Source organism: Xiphophorus hellerii, chromosome 10 (genome assembly GCF_003331165.1).
Source record: "Xiphophorus hellerii strain 12219 chromosome 10, Xiphophorus_hellerii-4.1, whole genome shotgun sequence".
Classification (NCBI taxonomy): domain Eukaryota; kingdom Metazoa; phylum Chordata; class Actinopteri; order Cyprinodontiformes; family Poeciliidae; genus Xiphophorus; species Xiphophorus hellerii.
Window position 1 is genome coordinate 14938590 of NC_045681.1, and position 16499 is coordinate 14955088.

The 16499-nt window shown below is 40.4% G+C and overlaps 2 protein-coding genes across 4 annotated transcripts; one reads left to right on the forward strand and one right to left on the reverse strand.

Moving 5' to 3' along the window:
* Positions 1-76: 76 nt before the first annotated feature.
* Positions 77-8095, reverse strand: psmd11b (proteasome 26S subunit, non-ATPase 11b). The gene is made up of 13 exons (XM_032574971.1): positions 7971-8095; positions 6488-6589; positions 6060-6256; positions 4559-4616; positions 4149-4343; positions 3615-3759; positions 3452-3512; positions 2172-2234; positions 1829-1954; positions 1436-1471; positions 1284-1335; positions 1050-1192; positions 77-976 (listed from the first exon to the last, which is right to left on the reverse strand). The coding sequence occupies exons 1-12, from the start codon at positions 8059-8061 to the stop codon at positions 1050-1052; spliced, it is 1269 nt and encodes a 422-aa protein (XP_032430862.1). The 5' UTR covers positions 8062-8095; the 3' UTR covers positions 77-976.
* Positions 8096-8965: 870 nt separating this feature from the next.
* cdk5r1b (cyclin dependent kinase 5, regulatory subunit 1b (p35)) lies at positions 8966-14648 on the forward strand. Of its 3 annotated transcripts, none has more exons than XM_032574484.1 (3): positions 8969-9383; positions 11939-12949; positions 14261-14648. In XM_032574484.1, exons 2-3 carry the CDS (start codon positions 12045-12047, stop codon positions 14280-14282), a joined length of 927 nt encoding a protein of 308 aa, XP_032430375.1. In that variant the 5' UTR covers positions 8969-9383; positions 11939-12044; the 3' UTR covers positions 14283-14648. The 3 variants fall into 3 exon arrangements, with proteins under 3 accessions (XP_032430376.1, XP_032430375.1, XP_032430374.1); XM_032574483.1 differs by having other exon boundaries at positions 8974-9383; positions 11957-12949; XM_032574485.1 differs by lacking the exon at positions 14261-14648 and having other exon boundaries at positions 8966-9383; positions 11957-12953.
* The last annotated feature ends 1851 nt before the right edge of the window (positions 14649-16499 follow it).

Below are 16499 nucleotides of genomic sequence, written 5' to 3' on the forward strand. Positions count from 1 at the left end.
ACTGTCAAAAATCTTAGTAGTAGTAGGGAATATCAAGCCTTTTGTGTCTATTTTGTGGGAAAAGACAAGACAACTGTTAAAATACAAAATATTTATTTTTGAAAATGTCTTTATAAGAGAGAGAGAAAAACAAAAAAAAAGAAAGAACCAAATCAAACTCATACAAATTGTTTGGTTACTAGCAGACTGGGCTAGTGCTAAGAACTAACGATGGGGAAGTGTTCACTTGGGAAAACCCGCAGACTTTCGGAGGCGATGGAAACAACTCCACTTCTACCCTGCGATTTCATTTTGCGCCCAAACGTTTGAGGCAAACCGAAGCGCCAAAAAAAGGTGGCACAGTTGGTGAAATGGCGTACTGTCTGTTCGGAAAACTTAAAAACGGGCTCGGAGTTGGTGCAGATATGTGGCAACAATGTGATTTTCCTTCAGCAAAAACACTAAAACTAGAAACCAAATTATATAAAGCTGAAATAGAGAGGGGACTCAACTGTTGGCATCCTGAAGGAATAACAAATGTCCCAGTTGAAGAAAAAAAATAAAATAAAATAAAACGGAGGCCTTGCTCTGCAGGTTGCAAAACAAAAGGCCACAGAGGTCGATGTTGCACCTGTGAGGTTGCAATGGAGTCAGCTGAATGCTTGGCAGGGCCAGCCTTACAGCAGATATAAACATATATGTGTTCCTACACCTATTATTCTCTGTTTTTTAATGCAGTTATACAATATTCCCTGATGGCCTGAGTTGGCCGTTGACTGTTGTACAGAATCCTGAAGAGTTATCAAAATCAGGAAGGAAAAAACAAACAAGTGATGAAGCTGTCCGTTTGAAAATCAAGGATGGGGGAATCCTGTTTGTTTTTCTCCCTCGTTTGTCCCCTTTAAAAATAAAAATGTTACACATGCTGGTCAAAACACACACACGCACACGCACACACACAGTTCTTCCATCTCACGGCCTGCGGGGGGAGTCGGCTCTGAGAACGAGAGAGATGAAAACATTTAAAACAAAGAAACTAAATTGTGGTTTCTTATCCAACATCTCCTCACCTATGTCAGCTTCTTGGCTTTGTTGTAAAGCGAGTCCACGACTTTGCTCATGTTCTGAATTGTTTCCAAGGCTGCTTCGTATGTTTTGTCCACCGGAGGTTCTTCAAATATGATTAAGACACCTTCACCTTGGTCAAGGATTCCTGGAGGAGTGTTGGGAAAAGTACGTCACACCACTGAAGGCTGCTGCTCTGACAGAGTCGGTTCAACATTAAACCAGAAATGTTAAGTTACCATGAAACTTTTTGTCCAGAATCATCTGTGATAACTTCCTCTCAACATCACCCTTTAATGATTAAAAAAAATAAATAAACAGTACATTTTTTAAGACAAATCACAGATTTTAATTTAAATGGGAACAGTTAATTGTTTCTGCTGAAACTTACCTTTGATAATTTGATAAGATCTGATATGTGTGCTATCTGAAATGACATGGCAAAGCAAATAAATCAAACATTTCAAAAACAAAAAACTATGTCGCTTTAATCCTGCATCTGTTGGTGCATCTGTCTAATGAAACAGAAAAACAAATGGATGTAGTATACAGTGTCTTAAAAGTAAAACCAGTAACTAAGTTGTATTGTGTTGGGACTAACTCAAAATACTGCATGATCAAGGAACTAGAAGGAGCTATTGTTGCAAAAGTAGATTTGCAAGGCTGGAAGAGGCATCACTCTTAATTCAGAGAGGTTTAATACAAATCAACACCACACCTGGTGACTTGCAACATACATTTGTCATTGAAAAGTGATGTAATCAAGCATTTGTAGAATTCATACCTGTACTCTGGAAAAAGGCTCAATGACTCGAATGAGGTTTTGTTCCAGCAGACTGTCGTACAGTTTGGCCAGGTGAGTGTTAATGATCGGATCGTCTCTTAGTTCTTCTTTGTACTCTGTCAGCGCCTGAAAGACAAAATGGTTTGTTGGATTAAAAACTGACTCAAATAAGAAGGTATAAATCTGTACTTAATGAACAACTTTGTAAACGTCAGAAAGTTCTCTTTTGGCACAACACTTCTTCCTCAGTTTAATCCAGGAAACAAAGCTGAGGTCAAACAGAAAGCAAAACAGTCCTGAGACTGATTCATAAAGAATATAAAAGGTGGAAGATAATTCTTACCTTTTCAAAATCTGCTAATGATCTGTTCTTGCTGGCCTGTGCAACACATTTCAGTGCATCTGTCTAAACACAAGAAGACAGAAAATATTTCAGTGCCATCTTAGGCTGTGTTTACAGTTGAAACTCGTTTAACAAATCATTCTGTGCTGCATTTGCATTTCATGTTTACATGCAAACAACTGAATTTCACAGAGGAGAGAAAAAACATTTGGGGTCAAGGGAATCAAGTTTAGAAACACAAAAATGCTTTTCCATACTAATCAAGATATGCAGGGAAAAAAAATAGTGACTTAAAATAATATTAGGAGTGTAAACACAGCCTTAAAAAAAGGAAAATTGACAACAATGCACTTCTTCAAAACTATCCATACTTATTGAAATTCTCCAAGTTTTGTCACATTTTAAATACAAATTTTATTGTATTTTAATGGGATTTTATGTGACACACTAATACAAAGTAGTGCACATCAGGAGAAGTGGAAGAAAAAACATTTGTACAGATGAAATTTCTAAAAGTGTGGTGGGGAAATATGGTGAGTTTAGGTGAAGGGTCATGTCTTGCTAGGCTTGTAGTTTTCAAATGACGCACAGAACATATTTCAACGATGGAGATATGTTTTATAAACAATATTTTAAGCTTCATTCTTTGGTCTTCATGCTGCTGTTTTTCCTCTAACAAATCTTTGAGGCCTTCACAGAACAACTGGATTTATACTAAGAGCAAATTACGCAGTAGGAAATGTTGAGCAGTTTTTGGTTACGGTTGCTGCTGTGGAAATGCACCTTCATTATGTTACTTTAAAAACAGCACTTCCTTCCACTTCACAATCATAAAGTGATATAATACATAAAATCCTAGTCAGACGCTGCTGAAGTTTGTGGTTTAAAAATGACAAAACTGGAACAGTTAAAGCTGCTTTGGGCAGACACCATATTGTTGACATTAAATGTTTGTTTTAACCATAAACAGATTTTAATTCCAAGAACTAAAAAAGAATTGCTTTGAGGTCATGAAAACGTCGATGTTAAACGAGAAAAAACAAAACTAGCTGGAGAAGATTCCCTTAGGTTCAAACAAACCACCAGAAATAAAATGTTAGAACAAGAAGTTCTAACATTTTGTTTCTTCTGGAAACAAAAAAAAGATCAAACAGTCCATCTATAGGGATTGTAAAGTCCTGGATGACAGAGAATCTACACCAACACACTTAGCATTAATCAGACCTTTTGATTAACACTAATACATCTGAAAACGAAAAATCTCTCGATTCGTTATGTACCTGACGTCCGGCGTACCGCAGGGCCAGTTTGCCGCTGACCAGAGCTTGTACCTCCTCTGGTCTAAACAAAACAAAAAAGTCAATTTATGGTTCAAATTTCAAAAGTGAACTCCAGACATTTATCTCAATAAAAATGTACACTTTAAGACACAGAAGTACTCACGAGCTGAGCACGATTTTGCACAGCAGCATGTATTTGAGTGCTGTAATGGCTCTGGGGCTGTCGATGGAGTCGTAACCCTCGAAGGCCTCAAAGAAGTAGGAGTAGGCCGTCTTCCAGTCCTTCTCCTCTGCAGCATGGATGATCCCTGCAGCAGACATGACAGCACGACATTAAGCGTTTACGGTCACGGTAAGACACATAAACCTCCATGAAATGTGAAGCGTCCACAAAGCCAGATGAGGCTCGTTTAAGCTGTAAAGTTACACCAAAACCAGCTGGGACCTTTCACCTTTCATGTGCTCAGAGGTATGATGTCATTTGTTCCTGCTTTTAAAAAAGAGAAAAACTGAAACTTTCACATAAACAATCCCGAAATTGTGAAATCACGCGAGTAAGAAAGAATCTAGAGCTGCTTCAGACAGTTTCTAGCAAACAGTTGTGACGATTAGATCGGTTTCAATCTATAAAAATAATTTTTATAAATGATTTAAAGCCATCAGAAATTTTGAAGCATCAGCTTCATTCCCATCTGACCTGACTGCATGTCCAGTGTCGCCTGGAGCTTTGGGGGACAATAAATGGCGTTCGCCGTGGTTCTGGCCGAGGTCAGGGCGGCGCGGGCCTTGGGCAGGTTACTGAGAGCGTGGTACGTCTTGCTTTCGAGCAGCTGAACCTCAACAAGGAGAGCTTTGTCGTCCATCTTCTTCAGCTCCTGCAGCAACTGAGAGCCTGGAGGGAGGAGAGCGAGACCGAGTCAAAGTCATGCCCATCAAATGTTGAACATTACTACTAAACTGTGACATACAGATATGAAACACGCTGCTTGTTTCTCCGTTTTAATCTGCTCCACATAAGAAAAAAGGTGATTATTAAGTGACTTCATTTAAGTAGGATATGATAGCTGGTTCCTAAAAACACCACACTGAGTAAGTAACAAAACTCACCAAGAGCCAAGGCCTCCTGGTATCTTTTGGTATCAAAATAGAGGGAGATCAGCCGAGCCTGAAATCGGAGAGAATGTTAAAATGAGCGCCAAGCCAAACCACTGAAAATGTTGGGCTGACCTTCATTTCATAGAACAGGGGTTCTCAATTTTCACATTTAAAGATCCAAATCTGATTACTAGATTAAGTCAAAAGTTCAGAACTCTGGTAAAACTTTCTAATATCAACAGGAAATTAAAAGAATAAGAAAATAGACTTCACTTAATTCAGTAAATAAAATGGAATCCACTGTAAAATGATGAATAACTCACAATTTGCAAAGTTTTTGGTAACTATTTCAGTGTTACAGTGATATTTACAGCAAACATCCCAACCAGGTATATTTTTTATATATTAAAATTCAGAAAAGAACAAAAGTTATACATCGCAGCATCTAGGGAAAAAAAACAACTAGTGTATGCTTTTGAATTAGCTGCTTAGACATAGGGCCTTATGTAATTACTTTTTCTCATGATTACTTTTTTTAACCAAATTGTACATTAAGGATTTCATGGTTTACAACATAAATATGTTATTTAACATAAAAAGCTACTTAAAGATATGGCTAATTTAAAAAGGTTAACTACAAAAATAATGTACAATTATTGGGATTAATGTGACGTTTTTGAGAAATTGTAAATTTCTACAAACATAACAAAAAAACAATAAGTACATGTCAGTGTAAAGAATCCACTGATAGACTGGTCCCTGATTTGATACATCAAAGAACTCTAAATCAGAAAATTACCAATCAGATGTCCCTAACCCTGATCTGATTTCTGTAAATCTTGAAAACAGAACATGCTTTTAGATGCTCTTAGCAAAAATATGGAAACTTTGTAGTTTGTACTGCATTTTATAATTTTTAAAATTGTTGGAGGGTTTTTTGAACAGCTAACCAGATCTCAAGAATAAAATCGTCTGATTTCCATCTATTGCTGATGGGATAGTACATCACATCTCTATATAAAAGTCATTTCACTTTGAGTTCCACTGTTCAGCATTTGAATTCAGGTCCATAAATGTGGAACGACAATAAACATTAATTTCACCATCTTTAAATTAAACACTGTGACAGTTCATTTCAACAAGATAAATGGAAAAAACCCTGATATTCCCTATGTCAAATAAAAACTCCAACTGTTTCTTAATGCCAGAGTTAGATATGACAGCTTGGTCAAGACATGCAGCAAGTCATCAGATATTGCTTACATGCTGTTTCATCACATTTGTACAAGTTCCAGTTTTTATCATTTATTTGCCATGTTATAAACAGTCTTATTTAATGACAACTTTCACTTTAACATGGAAACCTTTCCCACTCCCTGAGCCAGCGCGTTTTAAGAACCGATCCTCCTCTTACTGAGTAAAGTTCCAAATTCACATAGAAAAGTGTGGTTGAGGGTGGGTTAGGTGCTACTCGATGCACCCGCCCCATGAAGGCTACTTTAGACGTACTGACCTCCAGAGCCTGTCGTAGGAAGGTCCGCTTCTCTGCCTTTGCCCACTCGATGCATTCCAGACACAGCTCCACCTCCTGCCCAGTTGCTGCCTCCATGTCCAGGAAAAGGTCCAGCAGAGAGCGGACGAGCCGGGCTGCCTTGGCTTTGCTGATGGAAATCAGGAACGGTCTCACAAACTTCAACAAGCCTCCGAGTTCTGCAGGAAGATGAGGACCATCAAAACTTTATAATTCAGCACGTTTAGTTTCCTTTCAAAGGTAGTATATAAATAGCCAGACAATTCAAAATTAGAACAAACTTGGAAAACTAAATTATTTTAAGGAACTGTTTAAGTGATTGTGGGTTTTTTTAATATAATTTGATGGCAAAATTTAAAACTAATTCACTTCAACAATTATCACAAACATTAAACCATTAAAAACATTACCCGCAGCCTGCCCCGTCTTTGCCAGGAGTGTTCCCAGCTCCAGGATGCTTTGCTCTTTAACCCTAACGGCCTCCTCATCGTTCTCCTGAACGTCTCGTCTCACTGTTTTAAAAACAGAAACATTAATGAAGATGACTGAGAAAAACAAAACTAACAAAGCAACTTCTCTGAAGCACACAGACATTGATCCCTAACTAACCTTCCTCCAATATGGGGCTGCAGCAGCTTGCTTTACAAAAGTCAGCAGTATCACAAGTTTCTCTCAGTTTCTGGAAAGTATACGCTTTATTGATTCTGGGGTTGGGATCTACATAAAATGTGACCCCCAATGTGTACCTCCCGCCCTCCCATTTCATTATTGAAGTTGTGTCTAACCAGCATAAACTATTTTATATCAATTTATGGAGATGCAGTCAGAAAATGCCTAAATGCCATTTTATTTTCTAAACACTTTGTATTACACTATTTGCAGTGATTTTAGTTCTGATTGCAGTTTGAGCTAGATACATAGAATATGGCAGATTAAAAACCCCAATGCCAAGAAAAACAACTCAAAGCAGCCCTCGTCAGACCTTTTTGGAGTTAGCACTTTGTTTCCTTACAAAGCCTATAAGCAGATGATAAAGAATTACTTTAAAGAATTTGTCATCTAACTGTCATTTTCTGACTACCTATTTAAAAGGACTTTAAATACATTTCCCCAAGACAATCAGGCAGTTGAATTCAACTAGCTTTAATTGTCCACGTTTAGAAAAAAACTATTTATCTTTTAAAAAGTTGGCTCATATATTTAAATATAAAATTATTTATGTTGAACTTAATGTTTCTTAAAAGTGTGCTATCTGACTCGCAGATTATCCGGCTAATCTGTTCAGAATCAGAGTCAGATTGAACAAAATGGGTCCTGAAGTAAACAGAGCAGAGACTAGTTGACAGTTATTTGGCAGGTGTGACAGGGCAAATTGCTGACCGCCATGTCTATAGAAACATATTACCTACTGATATATAACGTTAGGAAAATGGGTCCGATTTGAACTTGCTGACTTACAAGCCGATTTTAAACAAGTTCCTAATAAATGTCCCAGAGATATGTCGGTGAGTGTTTGTCTTTCCTCATCATGGAGCTGACTTCACTGTGCCCACATTACAACAAGCTAATAACGCTAGCCGCAGCACTGCCCCTTCTAACGGGGATAGTTGGACACAGAACCTATATACTGTGAGAAAATACCACGAAAACGAGCAGAGTTCTTAAAAAGAAGTCCGTATTTTACAACTGCTGGGGGACACATGGGAACCATGGGCCTAAAGAGAGAGCTGAGCCGCTGCGGAGCTAACGTCCAGCTGCTATCGGTTCAGCAGTGAGTCAGCACGGCACAGCGCCGGTTCAAGCTGCTGGAAAGCCTCCGACAGTCACGGGGAAACACGGAACAAACAGGTTCAGAGGAACCGGGTCTAACTGAAGAGGGAAATAAACACTCACCGATTGAATGAAGGATGTCGATAGACGCATTCCGATCCGTGCTAATGAGAGACTGGGCTCTCTGGAATTCAACCACTGCTGCGGCCGCCATCTTCCTTATTCAAATACTACTTGAATGAAAAGTACGTGCGGCGAATACGTCTCTTGGCGGGCTGACGTCAGCGTGCTCTACGCTAGGCGTGACTTAGTGCACTTAGGGAAATGTAGTATATTGGTTGAACAGGTCCCACAAGTCTTCAAAATCAGCTTTGTAATGACAAATGTATTTTTAGGTTTATTTTTGATACCCTTACATATCTTATATATATAATCTGTGAGTTTGAAGAGAACATGAGCTACCTTAATTTCTTTGGCTGCTCTGACCTTTGTTGTGCAAGAAACTGGAAAAGACACAAACCTACACCGTATTTGTCTGCCTCTTTTCAAAACACATATGATGTATAAAGTGGGGGCAAATAATGGTCTTTGAAATATTTCTTTAATTATGTGAATTTGGCAGGTTCTTATTCATCTACTTTTCTTGAAAGACCAATTTCAGAGAAATACATTTGAACTAGTATTACTGCACTCGTTGAAATGTTGTCTTGGTCCAACTGAAATGCAAAACGGACAAAAGAACATAAAAGACTTTATCTGAGTGGCTTATACAAATAATTACATTTTCTTAAACTAAGTAATTTATAAGTCAGTACCAGGCCACTGTTGTTTCATAATGTCGTTAAAAACAACAACAGGACCGGACAATGCGCTCCACATGTTTTGGAACAATTTGAGATAGTAAATTCACAGTGTTTTGTGAAAATATTTAACTGAACCTTTTTGCATTTTGTCACTTTAAACAACAAAATACAATGTATTTTACTCCAATTACCTGTGACGCATTGGGAGATAATTATATACAAAACGAACTGGAAGTTAATAGCCGCTCTCCACGTCGCGCTCATGTCGCCCATATCAGAAACAGCCGCTGCTAACCCTGAAGTCCGGATCTCTTTGGGTTTCTGAAGCGTCAGTCTCGATGCCCGCCGGCAGGGGGCGCCGTTTCATCGCAGATTCTGGCGACCCGCGGCGGCCGCTGCAACGCCTTTGCGTCAACCATCACAGATCACAACATCAGCTCTCGCAGCATCCCGCATCTCGCGGCCATCGGGACCAGGAGCACATCTTCATCTGAGCGTCCATTCCACAACAGCCCGGCGCCGTCTCCACACCGCCGACAACCAGGCCAGTTTATTACGCTGCCTGCATCTGTTGTGCTTTCTTTCTTTCATTTCTCTCTCTCTCTCCGTCTCTGGATCATCTCGGATTATTTTTTCTTTGCTGCAATTACTCTGTTCGAGATGGTGTAATATTTTTCAAACGCGTCACTCTAAGGAAGACTATCATCTTTCAAATCATTGAGCTGGAGATCTGGTGAGTTTATTTGCTTTGTTGATGTAATCCTTGCGCAGCAAAAAAAAAAAAGCCTGTAGCCTCTGGTTGGGTAGAACGGATTTGTGGATTCCTCTTCTTCAGAACGAGAAATGCGCACTTATTATTTCTAATTAACAGAACATAATAAATTAAGTCTAATTCAAATGAGCATAATGGTGGTAAATGTATCTGTGTATGTTGTAGATTAATGGACAGAAGAAAAAGAATAATAATAACGTTTCTATTTGTGAGCCACCGCCTATCAGAGCGACAGATCTGTCTTGGTCGCACAGATTCAGCACCACGGAGAGCGCAGCATGCACGCAGCTCCTCATCTCTGCACATTAATCCGCTAATATCACGCATGAAAATAAAATGGGATGTTCTGGTATTTCTCCCGCACACCAGGAACCGGTAATCAGGTTGACAACATGATGATGAAGGCACGACGCTTGTTGGATCGAGGGTCTTTAACGCTGCAGTGAGAGAGAGATGAAGGGGAGGAAAGGGGGAGGTGATCCAATATTCAGCGAGCTTAGTGGGTTTTAATTGAGAGGAAATACAAATGTGACCTTGGCTTTTTATTGTGCCTCAATAGTGGATAAAAGTCGACCACCTTCACCTTTAAAAAAAAAAAAAAAAAAATTACTAAAATGGTGTTTACGGTCCGGCCGTCCATCTTAGTGCGGGGGATGGGGGAGACGCATGATTCACTCTGATCCGTCCGCCATAAATCTCACACTGTAAATTATGGATATTGAATCCATCTTCAATCATCCGTGTAGCTCAAATCCACCGTCCTCTTTATCTTAGTGGCTATATTTAGCATTTCCCCCACTTGCAGAGCATCGCATAAGTATTCGCACCTCCTCTGGGATTTTTCCGGATTTTATCACGCTGAAACCGCAAACTTCTATGTATTTGATCAGGACTTTAAATGACAGGCCATCAAAAGAAAAAAAAATAGCAAATTCTGAAGCGGAAGGAAAATTATTGGATTTCAAAATGACTAAAAAGAGAAATTTAAATTATGTATTCAAGCCCACTTTACTCTGACATCATAAAACCAGCTACGGCCGCATCCAGACATCGGCAAATTAAGAAATAACGTCCATGTTTGTGTTCATTAATCTCACAATAAGTCCAGCTGTTCTGTGAAGGCCTCCGAGGTTCTTTAGAGAACATTAGTGAACAAACAGCGTAGTGGACATAAGAGAGAACACAGCAGACATGGCAGGTGAAGTAGTGAAGAGGTTTGAAGCAGGTCGGGTTATAAAACGACATCCCCAGCAAGTTAATCTTTTAAAAAATGGAAATATTAACACCATGTATCACTCTGGACCCACGGTGAAACGTGGTGCTCGCGGGAATATCTTGGTGTGGGGATGCTTCACTCTTCAGTATGGCTGTGAAGATGGATGGAGCTAAATACCAGCAGTCTTGGAAGAAAACCTGCGACAAGCTGCCAAAGACTACAGACTGGAGAGGAGCTCCGCCTTCCAGCAGGATCAGAACCATAAACATACATCCAGAATTACAGTGAGACAGTGTAGATGAGAAGGGAAAGGAAAGCGGTGCATATCCCCATCTAAATTTTGCCACAAGACATGTAGGGCACTCTTACTAAAAACGGCAAAAAAAAAAAACATCACCCTGAATCCAACTGCAAAATATAGTGATGGCAGCATCATACTGTGGGATTGTTTTGCTTTGTCAGGCACAAGGAAGTAGGTCAAGTTCTTAGGGAAATGGATGGAGCGTAACACAAGACAATCTTCCAGAAAAAAAAAGGAAAAAAATTATGAAAACACTACGACTGGAGGTTCACCTGTGTATTCAGAATAGTCAAAGTCTATGCTTTAATACAATGGCAGGGCCTTAGAATACGTTTTTACAGATGCTCTCCATCCAAGGGGACTGATGTTGAGGTATTGTGCAAAGGAAAATTGACAAGATTTCACTACGTAGATGTGTAAAGCTGCTGCAGATATAGAACAAAATAATCACAACTCCAATTTCAGCAAAATGTGATTTCCAGGTACTAATTAGCATTAATTTTGTTATTTATGAAGGTAACTTATATTGTTTGTTTGTTAGTTTGTTTTTAAATCAAAAACAGGGTTTAGTGCATTCCACAGTTTCTAGGTTTATAACTGTAAACACTGTAAAAGATTTCAGATCCTAAGTGTATCATTTACCTTTTATTTGATTATTGCGCAGATTCTTGTGTTGGTTCAATAAAATAAACTAAACTTTGCTATAGTAATGTGACCAAATGTGAAACTTGGAAGAAAAAAAAAAAACAAGGACTGTTCATAAGCAGCGTAATGCCTGCTGGTGGTTTATGATGCATTTTGCCTCTTAGAGATCCAAATCAATGCTCCTATCATCCTGAGGTATAAAACCACTCTGAAGATATCTGTTAGAGTATTACAGAGCAGAGAGCTGTGATGTTATCTAAAATGAACCCAATGACTAGAGAATGATTCCTTTAAAAATATATATAAAAATAAAAGCATCCTGCGTCTCTAAATCTCTAGTCTAATCTTTACCAGCTATGTTTCTGCTTCCAGGAGGTGCAGGCTGTCCAGGTGATAGATACCCCCTCAAAGAGCTCAGACCTCTGACCCTGACGCTCCTGGACGCCTCCTATCAGCCGCCATGGGAACCGTTCTGTCTCTGTCCCCCAGCTACCGGAAGGCGGCGCTCTTTGAAGACGGCCCCGCCACCGTGGGCCACTACACGGCCGTGCAGAACAGCAAGAACGCCAAAGACAAGAACCTGAAGCGCCACTCGCTCATCAACGTGCTGCCATGGAAGCGGATCGTGGCGGTGTCGGCCAAGAAGAAGAGCTCCAAGAAAGTGCAGCCCAACGCCACGTACCAGAACAACGTGTCCCATCTGAACAACGAGAACCTGAAGAAGTCGCAGTCCTGCGCTAATCTGTCCAGCTTCACCCAGGACCAGAGCAGCCCGGCTCTCAGCAAGAGCTCCAACAACACGACATCCTCGGTCAAGAAGGCCCCACTGACTAACTCCAATGTGGCCCCTGGCACCCCTAAGAGAGTGATCGTTCAAGCCTCCACCAGCGAGCTGCTGCGCTGCCTGGGGGAGTTCCTGTGCCGGCGCTGCTACCGCCTGAAGCACCTCTCCCCCACTGACCCGGTGCTGTGGCTGCGCAGCGTGGACCGCTCCCTGCTGCTGCAGGGCTGGCAGGACCAGGGCTTCATCACGCCCGCCAACGTGGTCTTCGTCTACATGCTGTGCCGCGACGTGGTCTCCTCCGAGGTGGCCACGGAGCACGAGCTGCAGGCCGTCCTCCTCACCTGCCTCTACCTGTCCTACTCCTACATGGGTAACGAGATCTCCTATCCGCTCAAGCCCTTCCTGGTGGAGAGCTCCAAGGAGACCTTCTGGGACCGGTGCCTGTCCATCATCAACCTGATGAGCGCCAAGATGCTCCAGATCAACTCCGACCCCCACTACTTCACTCAGGTGTTTGCCGACCTGAAGAACGAGAGCCAGAAGGAGGAGGAGAGGAGCCGCCTGCTCATTGGCCTGGACCGGTGAGGGGATGCTGGGGGTCGGGGGGGTGGGGAGAAGGGGGTTAACTCCAGTCTCGCATTTTGACATCTTTTAAGAAATGATCAATGATGCTATTTATTCACTACTGTCCAAACTGCCGTGACGCCAGGTTACACGAGGGAGTGTTCCATATTTGTATGAAGCAGTTTTGACATTTGGTTTAATATTTACATATACTGAAAGGATCACAATGCTCCCCCAAGTATTTTCAAACTTGTAAAGGATGTGAACCCAAGAATGAAAGCTTTTTTTAAGACTATTATTCCGGATTGTACACAAGTCATTATTTGATTCTTCAGATTTCTTTTGCTCTCTTGTAATCGTTTCATGGTCTTAATCAACATTTCAGGCTTTCTGAAGGTCCTTCACTTTAAACAGTTTGGTCTACATACAAAGGGATTTATGTTTGCATTACCAGAGCAAACACAGAAGTGACAGCTTTAGGATGCTTTTCCTTAAAACGGTGAGAGTTCACAGGAAAGCTGGCTGGAGTTAAACGCAGGATCATCTTGCCTCCATCATGCTGGAGACGTACGGCTGCCGTGGCAAGACTTGAAAATCGATACTCAAGTTTTTCTTATCACAGGATGCTTTATCAGCACTTTTAGTCTATCACCTCCGCACTGATTTACATAAGAAGGGGGTTCTAAACTGAACAGATGAGCCAGTGTTCAGCGTGTGCACCTAATAGATTTTGCTGCTAGCAGCCTGTGTGAAAAATACCAAAGCATGGGAGAGAGAATTAACGATTTCCACATGGAAAAAGTGATTCCCATGGAGCTATAAAATGAAAACCTCAGCTGCAGCGTGATCCATGTCTCAAGTTCTGTGTCCAGTCTTAAAGACACGACTACCAGCTACTGGTGCAAGATTATACTTTAGACAGTGCATCTCCCTCATTTTTTAAAAAAGTACAGACTGCACAATTTTCCAAACTAAAAAGCCTTGAATGACCTTCAGAAAGACATCTTGATGAAGACCTTTATGAAGGATTATCAGATTTCTTGCAGGGCAAACCTGAAAGAATTTAGAGATGATTTATAAACACTGTACATACGTTGCAAAAAAACAAAACAAGAAAATAACGCCAGATTTGGGTGAGTTCTTTACCAACTGTTAGATAAGCATAATTATATAAAATACAAGACAAAAAAAAAACAGAACAAAATGACCAAAAAAAAAAAAACAGTATGAAAAAGCTGCAGCAATGAATGTGAACAGGACTGAAGCTGCATCAGCCCACCAGTGACCTTCTGACTGTTTGACAATGTGATGTGCACTGCCTACTGCAGGAGGGTGAGGGCCATCGCCTGACTGGATTTCTTCATGCTCCATGGATGAACAGGCAACACCCGCTGCCTCTCTGGGACATCCCCTCCACTGACACGGATGTTTTTGGGGGTTTTTTTGGGGGGGGGGGGGGGGGGGGGGGGGTTCTTCTTTTTCTGCGGCAATGCATTTCTGACCGTCAGAGGACAGAGACAGCTCGATCCCAATCGGACCCTGAGTTGTATTAAGGGTGGGAGTGGAAGGGGTTTGGAGGGGTCTGTCAGGGGACATTCAGCCCTGCTTTGTTGAACTTTTGATAAAAAAAAAAAACGAAGAAAAAAACCCGAAAAAAAAAAAACTGGACGATGAATATCGTGTGTTCAGAAAGACTTACATTATTCAACAAAAAGGAAAAAAAAAGAAAGACATGTTCATGGATGTTTTGCTCCACGAGGCTTATTTATTGCTTTGTTCTCCAACAAGTTTTCTTTTTCTACTTAGAAATGTAACATTTTGCACGTGTGCCATGCAATTTTACGAAGCCTCCAGGAGCTCTTATTATTATTATTATTATTACAATTATTAGGATTCTTATGTTTGTTCCTTTTACTTGATTTGCGAACCAACTGCATCTGCGTTAAGAGAATGCTGTGAACAAAGTGACGCTAGTTTTATTTATCTCTGCTTGCTAAAGTAGGCTATTTATTTACCAGGGGGAAAAAAAGTTTCTTTGTACTTTTTCTGTCGACGGGTTGTGTTGCAGCCACTCTTGTGCTCATGCTTCAGCATTAAAAATGTTCTTACGGTGCCATATCATTGAGGAAAACACTGAGATACTGGACGTTGAGGCAACTTATCCCAACATCTAACTTATTGCCATTTAGGTATTTATTCAGTTGGGCACATTGGAGTGATTAGGAAGGGAAGGACTTAAAAAGGAGGGGTTGATGGTGCAGGAGGCGTGCTTATCCTTGGTGGGAATGAAGATTGAGCTGGTTTGTTTATGTTTTGGGCCCATTTATCAAAACCTGTGTTTAATCTGACCATCACCAACACAGCAGCCTCCATCGTCACCATGCCAAAACTACACAGCTTTGAGATGGTTTTTGTTTGTTTGTTTTACTTCAAGAAACCCAACCTGATGTTCCACATATCAGAAGCAGATAACAGCTGCAGTCTGTATATCTAAAGATCATCTATTGAAAATATCTTGTATGAATCGTTGTCTCCCAATTAATGAGACAATAGGAATCAAAAAGTGTGGGCTGCACTTTTCCAAATAGCAGTCCTTGTTATTTCTGTTTTAGCTCTTTGGGTTTTCTTCAGATCAGGCAGGAACTACAGAGAAAGTCGGGTGAAACAGACTAAATCATTTCCCCGTCTTAGCTTGAAATGTGCCATGTTTCTTCACTTGCATTGTTCACTAGTTGTTTATAAGCTTATAAACCATAAAAAAAGACTAAATTGATAGTTGAAATATTTCTGTCGGATTCTTTTCTGTATCTTGTTGTTTGTAGATAAAACAGTGATTTAAAAACTTCAAAAGGATTTGCTCAATGAGCTGCAGGTGTGTGTGTGCAAGTGTGTGAGTGTGCAAAGGCATGGATGAGTGTGTGGAAGCTGCAGCATTTATTTGTACAGAAGAATGTGTTGTTTTCTTAAAGGGATAACTTGGCAAACAGCAACCATACGCAGTGGTACCAGGACTCGGTTGGAGGAAGGTGTACATGCTGTTCGATAAAGTCATTCTTTTTTTTAAAAAAGAAAATGACAAAAAAAAAAGCAGTTGCTGTAATTTAAACTTTTTTTTAGTATGTTTCTGCTTATTTTAATTTATTTTTGTACTGTGATGAAAAAATAAAATGCACTGATCGCTCAGTTTTGTCTCTTGTGATATTTTATGTCGCTGCCAGACACTTAATGTCACACCGAGACTTGTTTCCTGAATTATCAAAGTGTGCAAAACATAAGGCTTACAGCGATGTGAAAAAGTATTTACCCCCCTCGCAACATTGCTAAAATGTTTTAGGGCATCAAATTTATTTTAATTTGGTTTCCAATCCTAAGGGAAACAAATGATCCAAAACAGCCTAAACCAATCTGAAGAAGTAATTGCTCCCTTGACATAACAACTGGTTGGGCCACCTTAGAGGCAGGAAGAAAGAATTTTGGCTTAAGCTAGAATTGCTTCAATTTACCCATAAGGGAGGGTTTTGTATCACAAATGACTTTCTTACTGTCATGCAACTTTGACCAAGTTAG